At 45.9% G+C, this 19,997-nt stretch overlaps 1 protein-coding gene across 2 annotated transcripts in view; it reads left to right on the forward strand.

The window, feature by feature from the left end:
* The window catches only part of RABGAP1 (RAB GTPase activating protein 1), a 1,076,978-nt gene that overhangs the window by 533,935 nt on the left and 523,046 nt on the right, over window positions 1–19,997 (forward strand). For both annotated transcript variants that reach the window (XM_085612417.1, XM_085612408.1), the window contains exon 15: window positions 17,319–17,432. In XM_085612417.1, the coding sequence (XP_085468543.1) occupies window positions 17,319–17,432 (114 nt within the window). The remainder of the gene's footprint in view (window positions 1–17,318; window positions 17,433–19,997) is intronic.

Raw genomic sequence — 19,997 nt, forward strand, 5'->3', positions numbered from 1 at the left:
CATAACATGTGTGCATTTCAACTGATACCACTCATCCTCGGAGTTCTCTAGAAGATCAGATCAGGAACGGCTGGGCCCAAGTCGTTCTTGTGGCTTTGGTTTGGGCATTAAGACTATGGTATAACGGACTCCTGAATATGAGCATCGGTCATTTGAGCAGGTTGCCTCTTTGGGAGGATCTACTGTTGCAGCAGCAGGGCAGGATTTTGCAATCCAACCTGTGTGCCCACCACCTTCATGCATGAATATGGAGCAGTAGCAGTTGACAGTTTTTGACCTCCCTCCTGAAGTGTGTGATGTCATTCTAGCAGCCAGGTGTCTCTCAACCAAGACACTCCATGCCTATTGTTGGGGCAAATATGTGGCTTGGAGTGCTTTCAAAAATGTTTATCCCCTTTCTGCACCCTTGTTTGAGGGTTTTTTTTCTCATTGGTCCGGCAAGGCTTTGCTCTGGGCACAGTTAGAGGGTACCTTTCAGCCATATCCGCATTCTTGCGGTTGCTGGATCAGCCCTACTTGTTCAATTTTCCAATTGTGACTCGTTTTCTCAAAGGCGTACAGCATATGTTCCTTCCCAAATCCCTCATCATGGCCCAATGGGACTGAACCTATTTTTAGCTTTCCTGATGAGTGCACCCTTTGAGCCCTTGCACATTTGTCCTCTTCATTTGTTGACCATAAAATCTGCCTTTCTAGTGGCTATTACATCATCTAGGCGGATTAGTGAATTGCAAGCGCACTCTGTGCACCCTACTTACACAACATTCTTCGCAGACAAACTGATTTTAGAACTCGTGCCTCTTTCCTTCCGAAAGTGGTGACACCTTTTAATGTAGGGCAGACTATCACATTGCTTACGTTCTTTGCTCCACCCCACCCTTCCAAAGCAGAGCAGAGACTTCGCTGAGTGGACCTAAAAAGAGCCTTGTCGTTCTACATTGATCATACCAGAGAGTTCCAGGTGGATGATTAACTCTTCATTGGGTTTATCGGGCAAAGAAAGGAAAGGCAGTGTAGAAACAGAGCATCTCACAACGGATTGTACTCTGCTTTATAATATGCTATGCACTACCGAAGAATCAACCCCACTCAGGGTTTGCATGCTCATTCCACCAGAACCAAGGCTGCAACCACTGCGATAGCTTGCAGAGTTCCTGTCCTGGACATCTGTCAGGCGCCAACGTGGGCGTCTCTGCACACGTTTACCAGGCACTATAACCCGGACAGTCCGGTCCATCGCGACAGACACTTTCGCCATTAGTTCCCCCAGGATAGTTTCACACACAAAGTATGGGATATGGCCAGCAACATATTGCTTGCCATCCACAAAGCCCATATAGGAACAAATGATACAAGATGGTCAGAATGAAGCAGTTATGTGCTCCCTGCTGGCCTGGACCCTACTGACTGCTTCAGCAGAGCTATTGGCACCAGCTCAATGCTCAGAAGGCACCTACAGACCAGATCAAATGGGCTTGCTGGAGGCAAAAGGGCATACCTAATTAACATGCACTTCAGTGGCTCTTGGCTCTTTGGAGAAAAAACGGATTCGGTGTTGGACAGTCATGACACAGTATGTTCTTTGGTGGTATTGACACCAGCTAAACAATTTCTCCACTAATTCTAAAAATTCAGAGGCTATTCCAGGGGACTAGCTTGCAGACAACGCCAGACCTCTCATCCTGTACTGCAGCAGCAGACTCAGTCATTTGTAAGCTGTGGATGTAGCACTAGTAGTCGCAGTTCAAACCAGCAGGGGCACCAATCCCACAACTTTTCCTGCCCCAGGGGCTCTGAAGCTACTTTAGTTTAACTTTTCAGGCTCATGCTTGGCTGGTAGGAGGCTATGCTCTGCTGTTGGTCTCACCTTCCCCCCCAACTCTTCCTTCCTGCCACACTGGAACAGTTTTTAAGGGGCATTCTGCACTTCCAACGCAGTAGATCTACCTTTTGTTATCCAAGGGTGCCATTGAGGAAGAAGTGCGTTACTTCCTCACTCTGAAGAATGACTGGATTAGTTTGGGCCTCCTCCCCGCCGAACGCCTTTCTAAGGAAGGACAGGTTCAATATGTTCACTCTGTCTCAGATACTTTCAGCTCTGTGTGCAGGAGACTTGATGGCAGGAGACTTTGTTTTCCTTGAACTTGCAGGACGTACATTTCCATATCCCCCTCATGCAGTCCCACAGCCGTCTGCTGCGTTTTCAGTTGGGTCAGGAACACTCATTTGTTTCTGCTCCCTGTTATTCACAAAAGTAATGGTTGTGGTTGCTGACTATCTTTGGCAATTGAGAGTGCATGTTTTCACATGCCTTGATGACTGACTGCTAAAGGCAGGCTCGGCACAGTCAGTTGTTGCCCATCCCAAATGGCACATGAGTGCCTTGTAGTAGACCCTCAAATCCCAGTAAGTCCAGTATCAAGGCATGTTCTCTGCCTCCTATCAGATCTCAAAAGATCTGCAGTAGTGGCTGGCAGATGCAGCCTACCTGTGGCAGGCACCCTCCCTTCCCCACCCAGAGCTTCTGGTGTGCTCCTAGGTCGTAGGGGGGGGCATCTAGAAGAGGTGGAGATCAGTGTCCTCCGGTCTCTGGTAGAATGCTGACTCCACAGCAATCTTTTGGTACTTTGGGTGATACGATAAGCTGTCAACCATGTGGGGGACAAACTGAGCAGGCGTCATCCGAGGCAACTTCATCCCATGATGATGCATGACTTGTTCGATCAGTGGGCTATGATCTGGTTAGATCACTTTGCTCCTGCCAAGAACATTCATCATCTTCGATTCTGCATGTTGCAGTTTTCTCCAAGGCACTCGGTATGAGACACATTCTCGCTGGAATTGACGGATGGTCTCTTGTATGCATTTCCAGTGCTACTTTTCCTCCCTTGTATTCTGAGGAATCAAGATGGACTTGGGCCCCAGTCATTCTCCTCGCCTCGGACTTGGCCAAGAAAGTGTAGTTACCAGATCTCCTGAGTATTTGTCTTCTGATCAGTCTTACCAATAGGGCAAGTCTTCATAATCTCCATCTTTTTCCACGAAGTTTAAATAGTGACAACTGAATGCATTTGATGAGCTGACCAGGTGGTTGATGCCATCCTTGCTGCCAGGTGCCCTTTTTCAAAGTCGATCTACGTTTTGACAAATTGTTTGGTAGTGTAGTGCTTGTAACACTGACCCCTTGCAAGCCACACTTTCTAATGTTATTTTTTTTTTGTTCGTTCTTTGTTCTTTGCCCAGCAAGGCCTTGTGGTGGGCACAGGGAATATTTGTTTGCCATTTCGGCCTTTCTGTGTTTACCTGACCCATCGTTTTTGTTTAAGTCACTGGTTGTGATGCTCTTTTGAAAGCTGTTGATGCACATGTATCCCCCAAAACAGTTTGTTACGCTTCAATGGGACCTGAACTCGGCCTTAACACATCTCATGTGCACACCTTTCGAGCTTATGTGCAGCTATTCCTTAAGGCTTTTAACACTGAAATCTATTTTCCCAATTACGTCTGCATGCTGTGAGCTGTAGGTTCTTTCGGTGCTACAGCCTACCTCGCTTTCTTTCCAGACACATAGATATGTAGGACATAGGCAGCCTCCCTACTGAAGTCTGGCTCCTTTCCATGGTGGACAGTTGACCATTCTGACAGCTTTTTTTATCGTCTCTCCTTGCCCCTCGAGGTGCTAAGCTTTTACATCCAGAGCACAGAGGTCAAGCCTTCCATCTCCTTGACCCTAAGAAGGTGGTAAGCTTTTTACATCCACAGCACAAAGATCTATCACATCATCAAACTCTTTCAGGGATTCTGTGGCAAAGAACGGTAAGGCAGTGCAGAAGAAGACTGTCAAGGTGTATAGAAGAGCTCTAAATCAACATATGCTTCATACTGGCAAAGATGCAGCCCCGCCAAGGCATGCTATTTCATTCCACCAGGGTCAAGGAAACTACTATGGTTTTGGCATGAGGTGAGCTCGTTCTGGACATCCGCCAGGCTAGGACATGTGCATCTGTGCATAAATTCACAAAGCACTTCTGCCAGACTTTTTGACCTGAGTCTACTCCCCAGACCTTCCACTTTTGGGAGGTACTGCTATGTTATCTATTCTAAAGATGAAGAACCTGCAGTTAGAATTATCCATCAGAACACCAAGTTACTTACCTTCTGTAGTGCTCTAACTGATGGATACTCCATCTAACCACAGATTTCTCACTGCCCTGATGCCTCTGTTCTGTGGATTGGCTTCAGTAACACTTTCTCGTGAAAACTCCAACCTCACTGCCCTCCCATCTCTTTGTTCTGTGGAGAGGTGTCTTTATCATCTTAAAAGGTCCCAAGTTAGGATTTGACCACCCTGTCTGACTAAACTCTACATTTATAGATGTAAAAGGAGAAAGACAGAAAATGTGTCCATGCGCAGGAGTGGCACATACATATAGCTCCACTCCATCACTTCCAGGGCTATATGGAGTGACTTTGGATCCATACAGTATCGCCTACCAGCACAAGGCTCCTCCCAGGGGCGGCTCCTCCACAATGGCTGAGGAGCGTCTCCCCACTGGCTAAGAGCCAGCAGCAAAAAAAGCTATATTTCAATATCATTTTATTTTTAACCCGCTAGCTCAGCCAGCGTGTGCAGGAAGTGGCAGGGCGGAGGCATATGAGAGGGGGAAGGAGGAGTGCTGAGTGCTACCTGCACTCCCGAAGTGCTCATATGTGTTAGACCGGCCGTCACAGGCTAACCAAAAAACACATGCGCATTTAGGGGTCTCTAACCCGGCAGCCGGGTTAGAGAAACCCCACAGACTTCCCAAGTGGAGCGTCTTTCCAGCCCGCTCAGGCCAACTGAGCAGCGCGGGGATTGGAGTGGGAATCTTTGACATAGTCACAGTGTCTGCTGGGACAAGGAAGTACCAGCACCGAGGCATGACGTGGGAGATGGCCGGCAGGAGGTAAGTTTAACTTTTTATTTTTTATAAGTATTATAAACAGTCCCTCCTACCCCCCTCCCCCCCCACCCCCCAACTCCTGCGCCCTCCTCCTGTGCCTTCTCCGACACTGGCTACTCCGTTGCTGGTGTACAGACAACCCTAGTCCTGCCACCTCGCGCCTGCCCCACTACAGTCATCTCAGTCCCTTTGTGGCCCAGAATGTAGATCTGAAAGGCAATGCTTTAACCATCACAGGCATCAGTCCTCCCAGTCACCCTCTCCTGTACAACAGCGCCTCCAAGCTGCTCCATGTGGGAGGCAGAATCCAGCACTTTCTTGCAAGGTTGTGATCCATCACAGAAGGATCCACCAAATAGTTCAGCATGACTAAGCCCTACTCTTGCTTTCTGCCCTGCGGCTACATCATCTCACTTCAGAATGGCTCTCAGAGGAGCACCTATTCATTCTAATGCAAGAAGTGTGAGATTTTCTCTCCAAAGGAGCCACCAAGAGTATTCGGGAATTGAAAATATAGGGCCTGTTGCTATCCTTGCTATGTTCTTGAACTGAAGAAAGATGTAGGGCTTCTACTTGTCTCAGAACTTTGTCCTCTGAATGCCTGTCTCTGGAAGGATAAATATAAAAAGCTCACCCTCGCCCAGGTTGTCTGTCCTGGATCCTGGTGATTGGATGATAACCTTGGTACCTGCAGGACATGTATTTTTTATACACTTGCATGCCTGCCACAGGTCAAGTTCCAATTGCCATCCACCACTGCAGATCCTTAGAGATCTGAATGAAGTTCGAAAGCCAGCCTTGAAACTGGGCCTACTGGGATTTGAGGGTCTACTGCAGGGCCTGCAAGTGCCGCCTGACATTCGTGACAATGAAGATGCACGAGGCCAATAGACTAAGAAGCCCCAGAGTCATCTTTAGCAAACCCCAGGAATGATCCCAAACATTGGTATCAAATCCTGAATGTCCTGTACTTGTGGTGCAGGAAAGGCCTTGAATGCCAATGTGTCCAGTTTTGCCCCAATGAATAGAGTCCTCCGTGAGGGGGTTGAGGTGGGACTTTGCTGAATGATGGAAAAACTATGCCTGAAGTTCGGCTGTTGTCTGGAGGTGGGCCACGACTGAATGTGCAGTCTCACAGATGTTACCTGCAGTTCAAGGTAGGCTTAGAGCAGTTTGAGTTCTATGTGCTTCCCTGTGGCCTCACCAGTGCCCCTCCAGTGTTCACAAAAGTGATGGCTGTGGTAGCCGCCTATCTTCAGAGGTTGGGGATACCAGTTTTCACCTACCTTGATGAATGGCTGATGAAGGTGGGCTTGCTCCAATCAGTCGGCGACCACTTCCATTTATTGACTATTTATTTATTTACTCATTTATAGTGCGAGGCGAATCATCCCCAAGGGGATCTCTCAGCACCTGAGCAGAGATCAGTTCATGGGCAGAGGAGTCTTAGAACAGCCATGTCAATTTTTTTTAATTGAAACGGGTTAGAGCATGCACTAACCTCTTGACATCATTAGGGTTCTTAATTAATCTAAAACACATGAGCTCCACACTGTGTGGAGGAGGGAACAAGAGGCACGGGGTTTTAGGAGCTAGCAGCCTCCAACTACGAATGTTTAACCACAAAAGAGCTGCTCCTAAAGTGATAACCACTATAAGGTTTGAGTTATATTGTGAGTGGGGACATCTCACAAAAAGTAACGGACTGGTCTCACACACCACCTGGTGTCATGCTTCATCCTCGTCCTCTAAAACCTTGGTTTGATAGAGGGCGGGCATACACCTGACGACAGGGATGCACTTCTAAACTAAGTGGGGGCCCATGTATGAGTGAGTGAGATTAAAAATCATTATAGTTATCCTCATTGTGTTTTTTAATGTGAAAGTTAACTATATGATGTTTAAAAGCAGGTGAAGGAATGTGGGGAATTGGTGTCCCCTAACCGTTGTGTTTAGAGGTAGACATGTTTCTGCCGTCTTGGCCCAGGAGGGTCCAGGGCATTCATCAGGACCTAAATATGTAAATGGGGGCTCCGTTCTTACCAAAAGTGGCAAGAGTGTACCACTGTGTGGGCGTGATCACTGTCACACTCCACAATTGGATGGCTCCTAGATTCAAGCCCTAAAAATCGAAGCTACTGGCCCCATGGGAGATGGGGAGGGGAAACCCCTGTTTGTCAGAACTGCCTCAAGGAAAGTTTCCTGCGTGGATCCTAGGCGACTGCTCCCGTTCCTTCCCGGTGTAGTTAATTAATAAGCCAAAGTCATAGAGGCTTCCTTATTTTAGGAGCTGTCTTGAACATGGTGCAATTCAGAGCCTTCCCTCCATTGCAATGAGTAATGCATTCCGAATATGATCGTAATTTTTGATCCGCTGTCCTTGATCTCACAAAATCAAGCTCTATATCTTCTTGGCCTGTTAACCTCCTGCATCCTGCTTGTCAACTAGGCCAGTTGGCATATGCAGGCTCTGGAGTGGAATCTAAAGTCCAAATCGGCTCAGCAGCAAGGAAACCTGTCAGTCCATCCAGGTTTTGGAGATGACCTCACAAGATCTGTAGTGGTGGCTTCTTGACTGCGGTTGGCCCAGCTGCAGACCCCTCTCCGACTCACAGCTGACAGTAGTGACTGATGTCACTGCTGTATTGGAGATGTCATCTGGGGAAAGGTTGAGATCAGAGGACTCCTGTTGCTGGCGGAATCTAATCTGTTGAGTTGTGGGCCATTCGACCTGCGGTAAAGTCCTTCCTGTCAACCATCAAATGGAGGCTGGTACTTGTTCTTACTGACCACACAGTGGTGCTGCAACATGCAGGTGGAGTTTGCTTCTGGGTTCTCTGCCAAGAGGCACTGTGCTTATGTAGTAGGCTGGAGAGTCAGAGCATTTCCCTGATTGTGAATCACCTGGCGGGATTCCTCAAAATCAGGGCAGACTAGCTCAGCTGGCAGTCGTTAGCAGATCATGAATTGTATCTGCATCCCTTGTTGGCACGGGGCATCCCCTGACAGTGGGGGTGAACCATGGCTAGATCTTTTTGCCAGTGCTGAAAATGCACAGTGTCAAAACCTTTGCACATTGCAGTCCTTGTGAAAACTCTTCCTCAGAGATGCATTTTGGCTGGAGTAGAGCACTGGACTCCTTTAGGCCACCCCGCTTCTGAGTTCTAAAGCAGATTAGGAATGATCGGTCCCAAGTGTCTTAATGGGTCCGAATTGGGCCAGGAGAGTGTGGTACCCAAAACGTCTGAGCATTAGTGTCTGTACCCAGATTAGATTACCACTTAGTGATGATCTTCTGTCGCAGCGGCAGGGCATGGTTCTGTACCCGAACTTGCGCAGTCTACACTTCCATTTTCTGCGTGTGTTCTATCAATTGAGGTTGTGGATATCATCTTTGCTGCCAAGCTTCGGTCTATGAAGTCCATTTACACCAGGCAAATTTGTAACCTTATTTGGAGTCCGCAAAACAGACCCTAGCAGCCCAAACTGTCGCATGTTTTATGGTTGGTTTTGTCTTTCGCCCAGAAACGTCTTGCAGTGGGCACTATTGAGGTTTATGTATCTGAATTTGCTTGACCAATCATCCTTGCTTGAATCCCCTTTTGTGATGTGCTTCATTAAAAGTTTGACATACATGTATCTTCCCAAATCATTGTGATGCCACAATGCTACCTTCAGTTGGCCTTTATGTTCCTCATGTGTACTCTCTTAAAACAGATGCACAGCTGGTCGTTGCCTCTTCTGAAGTTAGAGAATGTTTTCCTAATTGTGATCACTTTTTCGTGGGACCAGGACACCTAGAAACAAAAAAGGATATAACAGAAAAGGAAAATACCATAGTGCAAAGCCTCAAAGGAAGAGGGGCTTATCGCACATTTTTTGCTCTCATAAGATCAGACGAAGAGCGCCCCATAATAGGTCACACTGGCTCATTTGCAAATTTACTCTTCCTTGTGGTGGCACCAAAATGCGCAGGAGCACCACCAAATGTTCTATTGACAATACTGATATTATGTAATGAATGATTATCATCATTATGAATGCTGTTGATTATTAATACTGAGAAGCGGTTTCAACCTCCATTCCAGTATTTTCTTGCTCTACGCATGGGTGCCTCTCCATGACAGGACCACAAGACTAGAAGTCAGGAAACCTCTTTGGAAAAGGTACATTCTGTAAGACGCAATGGCGCAAGTTAGATACCCTTCCATTTTGGAAACTTAATGGGTGATCCATCTTCTACAGTACAGCAAAGACAGTCTTCCACATAATTAGACTGAGACATCCCATTGTCTTTTCTACAGATATAAATTAAATTGTGGTATGAGCAGCCAACTTGCTCAACCAGAGTGAGAAACGGTCATCCTACAAACTGCAACTATATTTTAAAATTAAGCAGACTGTGATTCCAAAGAGCTCTGTATGAATTTTCGCCTTTAGACAGTTTTGACATGGCCTTAAAAGTCTCAGATCACGAACATACTGTAGTAGCATACATAGGAAGCACCTGTATATAGGCCCAGGCTTATAAAATAATTGAAGAACCCAGGTCTGTTGTATATTAATGAGGATAAAGGTACAATGTTTCTTAAGGGATTCAAGTAGACAGTAAATCCTAACCTCTCGATTGACTCGCGGCTTAAAATCTTGATGCCATCGTGAGCTGTAGGTTTGTTTGCATTCTTAACTAAGGGTAATCTAAAGCCCTTGATACCAGATAGGGGACTGACAAGTTGGTTGATGAGCTCGATTACATCATCAGATCTTTTACCTGTTTAAGGCCAGATATGTGTATTGTATCTAACTTGCAAAAAGAAAAATTGATGGACAGAATGCAGAACAATGTCATACATTCACCCCAGTACAGAGATCTGGGCCTAAATCCATCGTTTTTTTCCTCACCATGCCATTCCAGTTTGGACCCAGCCATATGCAATTCAGTCTTGACCCTGCGCCCCAATGGGAACAGTCCAGTCCGAACTGCCAGGCCAGGTCCTCCCTGGACTGGAAACAAGCATCCTAGGAACGGTTGCGGGCTTTCAGTCCTCATCAGCCAGGATAGCTTGTCTCCAGTGGCAATGCGTAGGCAGTCACGCCCCTCCTCTGGCATTTGCCATGGCTATTGTGGTGGACTCTTTATACTCCATCCACATGCACTACTAGCTTTAGTTCTTCAATATGCATCCGGTACGTTAGTTAGTCTGTTTCATTAACTAATAACTATTATATTGCCACCTCAACTTCTGTGTAAAGGCACAGCTCCATGTTTCAGAAGAAAAACGATCATGTTTAATTCTTCTTGGATGACTACCCATGTTACCTAATCATGGAGACACTTTTTAGATGGTGATTTAAGAGTAGGACTATATTTTGCCCTTCATTTTTGTCCTTGTGTGTATTTGATTTTATACCGGTCTTGTGTAAATGTGTGAAAAACAGTTTCATGTTTTATAAATGGTATTGATGCTATACAATGCATCTACATAATGCTTTCTAGTAAAACTGTTCATCTGACTTGGGATTGGCATGGCAAATTTCTTGCAGATCTGTCAAGTTGGTGGTGATTAAGAAAGGAGGGGTTAAAGTGCTAGCATCCATTTTAACTCCCTTAGGAATGTTTGCTGTCAGCTAGAGATAACAAAGCTGACTAGAATTACACCAAACGTGCCATGACATTAGAACATTACTCAGCAAAGTGCCTTTGCTTGTCGTAAAACTGCTCAGTAATATTTTTTGAGGATGTTCATGGGCTTCAAATGGATAAAAATATATAGTTGTCATATTAATCTCCAATGGTCTGCGAACCCAAGTTTGTGAACCATCCACGAAGCAAAATTGGAAAACATAAAGAAATGTGAGATTTTCCTTTCAGCCTTACCATCCAGAGCTTTTTCCCGATCACCCATACACGGTCCACACACTCATAGCCAGGTCTGTGGGCCCAAAAGCTCTTATTGGCTGGCCACTACCGAGAAAAACGTGTTGCTCCTACCCTTAAATCACACTGGCCTCGTCCAGGGTCTTGAGAAAAAAATGAAGGACCGTAAAGCACAGGGCAACTATTCCTCAGAACCCCTGGCTTAGGTGGGGGTGTCCTTAAAGGGACCTACAGTGTGTCGATTCTTCTTTCTGGAAAAAGGACATGGCTTATAGACCCGGATACTGGTTTTGTAGCTCGCTCAGAGATCTAAAAACCTTGCTTCAGCCTGACCCTTGCTGGGGACCCCTCATGGTTTTGTGAATCTAGGAATGTGTTTGGAATCCTGTGCAAGGTCCACCCAGGGCCAAAAGTCTCTAAAGAGAAACTCAAACTGTCACCGCCCCCCAAAGAAATTAATAAAACTGATAAAATATGATGGACCGTCCCTCACTTGGCCAGTCAAAGGATGTGTGGAGGGCAGTTGTCTGCCCATGGCCGGTTGGGAAAAAGTCCTGCCCCCAGGCCAGACCTTGCGGAAAAACCCTGCAGTGCATGGCCAAAGCACATGCATAGTAGGGTTTGGTTGGCAACAGCATGTTGAGCAAATGACCCGACCCTATGCCAATCCTGCAGTCAAGCCCCTTTTTGTGCGTGATTTAAGAGCATGCAACTCAGGGGTCCGCTGCAAAACCGAAGGGATTAAGTTCAGAAGTTGGATGCCGTATATTGTCAAAACAGCCAGAAATTCATTGAACAGAGCTACAGTTAATTTGAAGTTATAGTTGGGATTGGTTATAACACCTTAACATATGTTTTATTTAACAAAAAAGAAAACCGATTCGCTTAAAGAACCACAGTTAAAGTACATTTGTGTTGACAAAACATTAAAAAAAAAAAAAGCATACTTTCCCCGCAATCTGTAACTCGCACAACAGACATGGAATCAAAATGCAGTGCTCATACCCTCACCCTAGATGTGACAGATACATTTACGAATGTCGTAAACCTTATAGTTTAGGCTTCAAATCATTTAACCTTCAGTATGAACGAGGCCACTGTGACTGTAATAATTATTGGGTTGCATATGTGTTATTTAACAAGGCTGTGGTGTTATTTATATAAATTATGTGAGGGGACTAAGAAGTTAATTCAGACCTTAGCTTCGCTTTATCTGTAGCTTCACTTTATTCCCCCTACTTAGTATGTTGAGATCATTTTTGTTATAGTTAAATCTTGGGCAAATTCATTAAGGGGGCCCCAACCAAATGCTCATTTGCCAATAGGTTTTGTAATGTGTGATGAATTGGCAGAAGATTTGGCAGATGCTTGAAAGGATTAGTCTTCTATTGGTATGTCAATTGTATACCAATTCATCAGGGGGAGGGGGGGGGGGTCAATACAATGTTGATATGCTTATAACACTATTTGGTGAATCTGCATCATATATGGCAGGCAGTTAGCAAGTTACATCCATTGCTGGTATTTCAGGTTTTATGAAAATGCAAGGGAGTGAGCAAAGGTAAAGGGAAGATTTTAGATTTACTAATAACTTTTACACTGTTGGATGGATGGATGTGCACAATTTAGGTAGAGCCGTAGCTTGTTTATCCTTCACTTAATATTTTTGAGCTTGTGTAGATCCATCGAGGGGAGGCAGTTAAAAAGGAGAGGTGAACAAGTGTTCATTTGCTAACAACATTAGCACTGTGTGACGAATGTGCACAAAATGTACCGGAAGTTTGGAAGGCATATTGCAATGTTATGTTCTTGGGAAGGGAGTTGAGGGTAAAGGTGGCAATACATCTTTCATTTGGATTTGGATTTTGGATTTGGATTTGGTTTTGTAAAGCGCGAAGCTACCAGAGGGCGTCCCAGTGCTATAGTGTCAGCTAGCAATGATCCTGGGACGGAGTTATCGGGGGGAAGAGCCAGGTCTTCAGAAGCCTGCGGAAGGTTTCTTTACGGATGCTGATTGGGAGACTGTTCCAGAGCCTTGGGGCGTTGTAGGCGAAACGGCGCCCACCCGTACGTGCTCTTTTTATTCTGGGTATGCTGGTCAATGAGAGGGAGTCCGATCTTAGCTCTCTGGTGGAGGTGTGGGGTTTGATAAGGGGTTTGAGAATAGGGGGGCCTTTACCCTGGAGGATTTTAGGAGAGATACACAGGGTTTTAAAGGTGATGCGCTCCTGAATGGGGAGCCAGTGCAGAGCCTTTAGAGAAGGTTTGGCAGAACATCTGTATTTCGTCCCCGTGAGGAGTCTTGCTGCCGCATTCTGCACGTGCTGGAGTTTATTGATCACAATTGCTAGGGCGCCCAGGTATAAGACGTTCCCGTAATCAAGTCTGGATATGATAAGGCCTTGGATGAGAATTTTCCTGGACTGGGGGGGAATCAGCTGGAGGAGCTTCCGGGCTGATCGTAAGAGACCAAAGCATGTACCGGCTGTCTTTCTCGCTTGGGTTCTAAAGCTGAGATCTTGGTCAAGCCATATGCCTAGGCTCTTGATTTCGTTTTTTGGAGTAGGGGGAGCGCCCATGCTGGGCGGCCAAGCGAGCGACTTGAGGAGTTTGTCGCGGTTGCCTAGGAGCATAATCTCAGACTTCTCACCATTGAGTTTAAGGCGGGAGTCTACCATCCATTTGGAAACGCTCTGCAAGCAGATCAGATTCTCCATGGACTGGTCAGTTTGGTTGATGGAGACGACTAGTTGGGTGTCGTCAGCATACATGACCACTTTTATGCCAAATGGTGAGACTATGTCGTCAAGAGGGGCCATGTATATATTAAAAAGGGTGGGGCTCAGGGAGGATCCCTGTGGGACCCCACACTGAAGGGGAAGGGCGTTGGAGCAACCGTGGGTTTCGGTCACTTGGAAGGTCCTGTGCTCTAGGAACGATTTTAACCAAGCTAGAGCGGTCCCAGTGATACCGCTATTGTGCAAACGGTAGAGGAGGATGGTGTGGTCCACCGTGTCAAAGGCGGCGCTCAGGTCCAGGAGGATCACTGCCACTGATCCCCCTGCGTCCAAGATGGATCTCGTCTCTTCTGTCACGGCCAGGAGGGCGGTGTCAGTCCCTTGTCCAGGCCTAAACCCTGTCTGGGATTGTCGGAGGAGGTTGTGGGTTTCTAGGAAGGTGGAAAGTTGTTCATTCACTATTTTTTCTGCCATTTTGCTGAAGCCTGGGAGAAGGGAGATTGGTCTAAAGTTGGAGGGATCCGTAGGGTCCAAATGGGGTTTTTTGAGGAGGGCGCGTACCATCGCATTTTTCCAGTTGGTAGGAACTATCCCTTGGGAGAGGAAGGCGTTGATCAACTTAGTGAGGACAGGGGATATAATGTGGGCGACTAGTTTCAATTTGCTCATCGGCGCTGGGTCTGCTGGTGACCCGCTCTTCACTTGGGTCAGGGTGGCCGTCATCCTCTCAATAGAGATAGGAGAGAGGGCATCCAGGCAGGGGACGTCTGGGACGGTTGACTGGGTTAGTGAATCTGGCCAGGGGAGGGTGAGGGGGAAAGGTTTTTAGGATTTTTAGAATTTTGGAGGAGAAGAACTCTGCGAGTTTGGTGCATCTCGCGCCGGTGGGGTCTGCGATGGGCTGAGGTTTGGGGATTTTCATGAGTGACCGTACAATGCGGTAGGTCTCTTTAGAGGAGTTGGCAGCTGCAAGGATTTTGTTTTCGAAGTAAGCGGCTTGTGTGTTTTTAATACAGGTTTTGTACTGTTTCATGGTTGATTTATATTTTTCTCTGCTGCTGGGGGCCCAGTCTTTCCTCCAGAGGCGTTCTTGTTTTTTGCATTGTTTTCGTAGCTCGCGTAGTTCTGGCGTGAACCAGGGTGATTTGAAAGATCCCCTTTTGCTAGGTAGGTATTTGTGTGGGAGGATTGTGTCTAGGGATGTTTCTATCCAAGAACGAATTTGGGTGTCCGCCAGAGAGGGGTCCGGGTCCAGCATAGGAGTGGAAGCTGTCAGCAGGTTGCTCCAGACAGCCATGTCTAGTTTGTGCCACGGGCGCGAGGGGGCCTGAGGCGGGGGGCTGTGTGTGGTTTTGGTGATAAACGGATAGTCTAGACGAATCAGGTGGTGGTCAGACCAGGGAATGGGTAGGGGAGTCGTTATGGAGAGTTCCAGGATATTTGAGAAGATTGGGTCCAGGAGATGGCCCTTGTTGTGGGTGGAGTGATGATTTTTCAGGGAAAGGTTGAGTGCGGCTAGATCTTCTTTAAGATCTACCGCTGCTTTGTTCCCTGGATCATCGAAATGCATATTAAGATCTCCGAGCACGGTGAAGTTGGAGGAGAGACATGCTAGTGAGGTAACTGTGTCCGTTAGGGAGTTGGGGAATTGTCCCAGAGGACCCGGGTGACGGTAGACCAGCAGTCCTGACAAGGTTTTCTCTGGGGAGAGGTGAATGGAGAAGAGGATGTTTTCACAATCAAAGATTGGGCTGTCCAAGATCTGGCATGAGATGGGTGCTTTGGTGATGATTGATATGCCGCCTCCTGGCCCTGATGGTCTATCGTGATGTTTGATAAGGTATCCCGGAGGTAGAGCTTGGACTATGTCTGGGTCAGTCCAGGTTTCCGTGAGGAACAGTACCTCGATGTCATTGTCCAATATGAGAAGGTTAATCTCGGTCTTGTGTTTTGGAAGGGATCTGCAGTTGAGCAGGGCCATTTTAGTTGTGCGAGGTTTGAAGGTAGCATGGGGAGTGAGTCTGTATGAGCAATGTCTGCATATGCGTGGACTCTGTTCGGGTGTTATTGAGTGGAGACAATGGTCAGGAGTACTAGTCCTGAGTTGCCGCAAATCACGTGCAGAGTATGTGACGGGTGATGGGATCGGGGGTGCAGGAGGGCTGGGCCCGTGGCCCGTTCTGGCGCGGACGGGCGCAGACGGGCTTACCTTAGGCGCACCTTCGGCGCGCAGTCGACGCGCCCGCTGCGCTCGTCCGCTGCGCTTCCGAAGGGGTGTGGCCATTTATGCTTGTAAATTGGCGGGAGGGGCTAGCACTAGACTGCTGACCCACTCCTCTTCCAATGTGGCGACCCCCACCCAACAGCAGCCCCAACTCGACTACGTCGGTAAGAGGGAGGCGAAGCGCTTGGGGACCCGTGTGGCGAGCAGAGGATCGTAGCAGCAGGTAGGATTCAATGCAAAGGATTAAAAAGACAGTGATTAAAATAACAGAGCTTCCCCGGCTTCCGCCTCAGGGATACAATGCAGGCATTTGCTCATTATGTTAGTGCTGTGTGATAAATCTTCATCAGTGGTGGCAGGCAATTGCCAAGTTACATCCAGTACTAGAATACAAGATTTCAATCAGATCCAATAGGGAGGAATAAAAGAAAAGAGAGGGGGTATCAAAATGTTTTCATTTACTTTACTTTCGCACCGCTTGATGGATCTACACAAATTGTGGTAGAGATTTTGCATATTTAGGGCCTCATTACGATGTCGGTCAGCCTCCGACCCCTCTTTGGAGGCTTACCGACCGTCTCCATAGGTTTTCAGTCTGACTGCCGAATTGCAATGTTGGTGGTCGGAGTGTAAACCAACTGGTCAATCTGACTGTGTTCGGACAGTCCAGTTGGATACCTATCATAATCCATTACGGACAGCGTTTCCGACATTAAGGTTATGAAGTCGGTTTCCGACAGCCTTTAAATGTTTGGCTTTCTGACATGGATAGGATATTGGAAAGCGACTTTGGAGGCCCATAGCAGTGGTTGGCCTGGGGGAGGCACCTATGGTGCCCCTCCTGTAAATCCCTGCACCGTGGGGCAGGCACTGTGAGTTGCCTGCCACACCATGCAGGGATCTACACAAGCTCCCATTTCTCTATGGGAGGTTGTGCTGCTGGCGGTTTCCGCCCGCCACACAAGCTCCCATAGAGAAATGGGAGTTTGAGGCCTCACCATGTGTGGTTGCATTATAATCCGGTGTTTGGAGCCGCCGACCTACGGTTGGTCGGTTCCCACACCGAGACGCTGTCGGTTGAAAGCAACTCCAATCAACATTGTAATAGGGTCCTTAGTCTACTGTTAGTGTTTTTCAGTGTCATGCACGTCTATTGTGGGGAGGAGCAAATTTCAAGGAGGTGGTTAAAAAGGGAGTTTGATAATGGATTTGCCACTGCTTGATGATTCTGCATAACATTTGGTAGACACTTCAATTTCTGTTGATTGTCATATTTTGAGCAGATCCACAAGTGAGGTGGGAGCACTAAAAGTTTCATTTACTGATAATTTTGGTTCTGGTTGATGAATCTGCATGAATTTTGTCAACTAGCAAATTAAACCTAGTAGAGACAAAGAGCTGCACACACAAAATACATTGACCTAGAGCATAAACCAAGTATAATGACTTTTGTTATTCAAAATGCTAAGTATGTCTTTATTTCTACATTGTTTGTCTGATGTAACATGAAAATGCAATATATTTTCTTCACACAGGAGTCCCCTCAAGACAGTGCAATTACAAGAGATATCAATCGAACGTTCCCAGCTCATGATTACTTCAAAGATACAGGAGGAGATGGTCAAGATTCCTTATACAAAATATGCAAGGTACAGCATTGCTACTGCAAAATGTATGATTTGCACATACGTGATTCAAAAGGAAACCACAATTTTTTTAAATGCATTTGTATTAATGGCTTTAAACTTCATTTGTGAATGCATGTCTTTATCGGTAGAAAAATTGGAATTACGACTGTCTTTCTTCCTTGACTCAGGTTTCTTCTGTGAGCGTGACTCACCCACAAAATCTGGCATAGTTAGGCGTTGTATATATGTATTTCTCCAGTATTGAATCTTTTATAGATTCCCGTGCTTGAATCTTCCCCATCGTCATGGTGGGAGTCCCACGGTAACATAAGAAATAGCAGTAATACAACATTACCATAAACCTCCATAGAACAGAAAACTCACTTAAGTAACTTTTCAGCCTCATTTTAGAACATCCAAACTTCAGCCAATCACAGCTGAGACCTCGGAGTTCCCTTTCCCCACAGAGCCACCATACCTCAGATTTCGAGCACCAATGTAAAGGTATGCAAACTCTAAGGTAATTGGTGAGCCTAATCGGGGAGGCGGGAGGGTTGCATGTAAATCTATAAAAGATATCAATACTGGAGAACCACAGTGTACAGGTAAGTAACTTGTTTTTTCTCCAGTGTTGAATCTTTTATAGATTCACATGCTTGAATCCAACTTGTAAGCAGTAAAAGCACAATAAGAGAAAAGAAAATGGTGGCGGAAGGCAAACCATCCCACCATGTCGTAAACTTGTAGCATCAGAAGACCAAGAAGAGAATAATAAACATACACATTTACACACATTTTATAAAGATCCTAGCAGGCTAAAAGCCGCCTGCCTTAAGCAAAGAGGTGCCGGAGTGTAGCTTGTCTAACAGCGATATCTGCCTTTTTCCAACCAACAAGACAGTAATGCTTTGTGAATGTGTGAGCATTTGTGCATGTTGCTGCCGTGCAAATGTCTGGGAGAAATGCTCCCGCAAAGAGGGCTGAGATAGTCTCCACTTTCCTGGTAGAGTGATCTTGTGCTTTTGCAAAAAGTGGACGACCAGCTTTTTCATGACCGAAGGAAATCGTGGAGGTGACCCAACTGGCAATGCTGTCCCTTCTCAAGGCCTGTCCTTTCCTCGGTGCCAAGAAAGAGATCAGAGATCATTAGCTGAGAGGATTTATGGAATGACTCCGTTCTTTTCATATAGAACTTTAAGCATTGTTTGATGTCCAGAGAATGCAACGCCCTTGTTATTTTAAGTACACTTTGCTTATGTTCTGGGTTAGGGCCTTAAATATAGGTAAGTATTCGGTTTTATATTTTTGCCCTACGTATTACCACTTTATTAAAGTGGTAATAGGTACGGAAATGTATTTATATTTTTATATATTTTTTGCAAAGTTTACGGAGTACCATGCTAGTACTTAGTAAGTACCATGTTCTGTAAAAAAAAAATGAACTTTTAAAAAGAAAAATAGTGCTGTAATTTGTAGGTATTACCGCGCCACTCCGTAGACTTTTTTTGTAAACAATAAAATGTTAATAATTGAAAATGTACTGTAGTACACTATATTTGTGAAATAGTGTGGCACAGTGTATTTTAAATTTTGTAACATATTTAAAAAAAATGTTTAAGTACCGCAGTACTTCTGATTTTAATAATAAATAAAGTTAAAATGTAAAAACGTATAAATAATTGATTATACGTAGGGAAAATTAGTTTCTATATATTTAAAAAAATGATCAGAGTATCCCAATACTTCCTAGGAAGCAGTACAGAACGTAAATCTTTTTTTTAAATGTTACAAAATTAAAAATGTGCTGTACCATACTATATTTCACAAACACTATACACAACACTGCACTCTACACCACTCTTGCCTATGCCACTCGAGTCTACTCCACTCTACGTTCCTCCAATCTACCAAACTCTACTCCATTCTATGCTACTGCACTGTACAACACTGTAGTCCACTCTTTTCCACTGTTCTACACCGTACTTCACTCCCTCTATGCCACTCCACCACAATTTACTCCACTGTTTTCTATAACACACTACTCCACTCTATTCCACCTCTGTATGCCACTCAACCACACTGTGTCCCACTTAACTCTACGCCACTCCACTTTACCATACTCTCTCTACTCTTCAGTACTGTACTCCACTCTATGCCCACCCACACCACAACAGTTTTCCACACTCTACTAGACGGCATACCAATACACTCTATAACACTTTACTCGAGTCTGCGCTACGCAGTACACTGTGCTCCACTGCACTGTAGTGTATGACACGCCGCTCCACTGTATTGCACTTTACTCCTCTGTATGCCACTTTACTCCTCTGTATGCCACTTTACTCTCCTGTATGCTATGCCGCTCCACTTGAATCCACTGTGCGATACTTAACCCCATTGTACGACACTCCACACTGCTCCGGTCTACTCTATACAATTCCACTCTACAACACTTTGACACTGTACTACACTCTATGCCCCTACACTCCACTGTACTACTCTACTCTGTGCAAGTGTATGACACACTACTCCACATTAAGACACGCAATGCAACTCCCTCTATTCCACTGAACTCTGACACATTAC

Source organism: Triturus cristatus, chromosome 1_2 (genome assembly GCF_964204655.1).
Source record: "Triturus cristatus chromosome 1_2, aTriCri1.1, whole genome shotgun sequence".
Classification (NCBI taxonomy): Eukaryota; Metazoa; Chordata; class Amphibia; order Caudata; family Salamandridae; genus Triturus; species Triturus cristatus.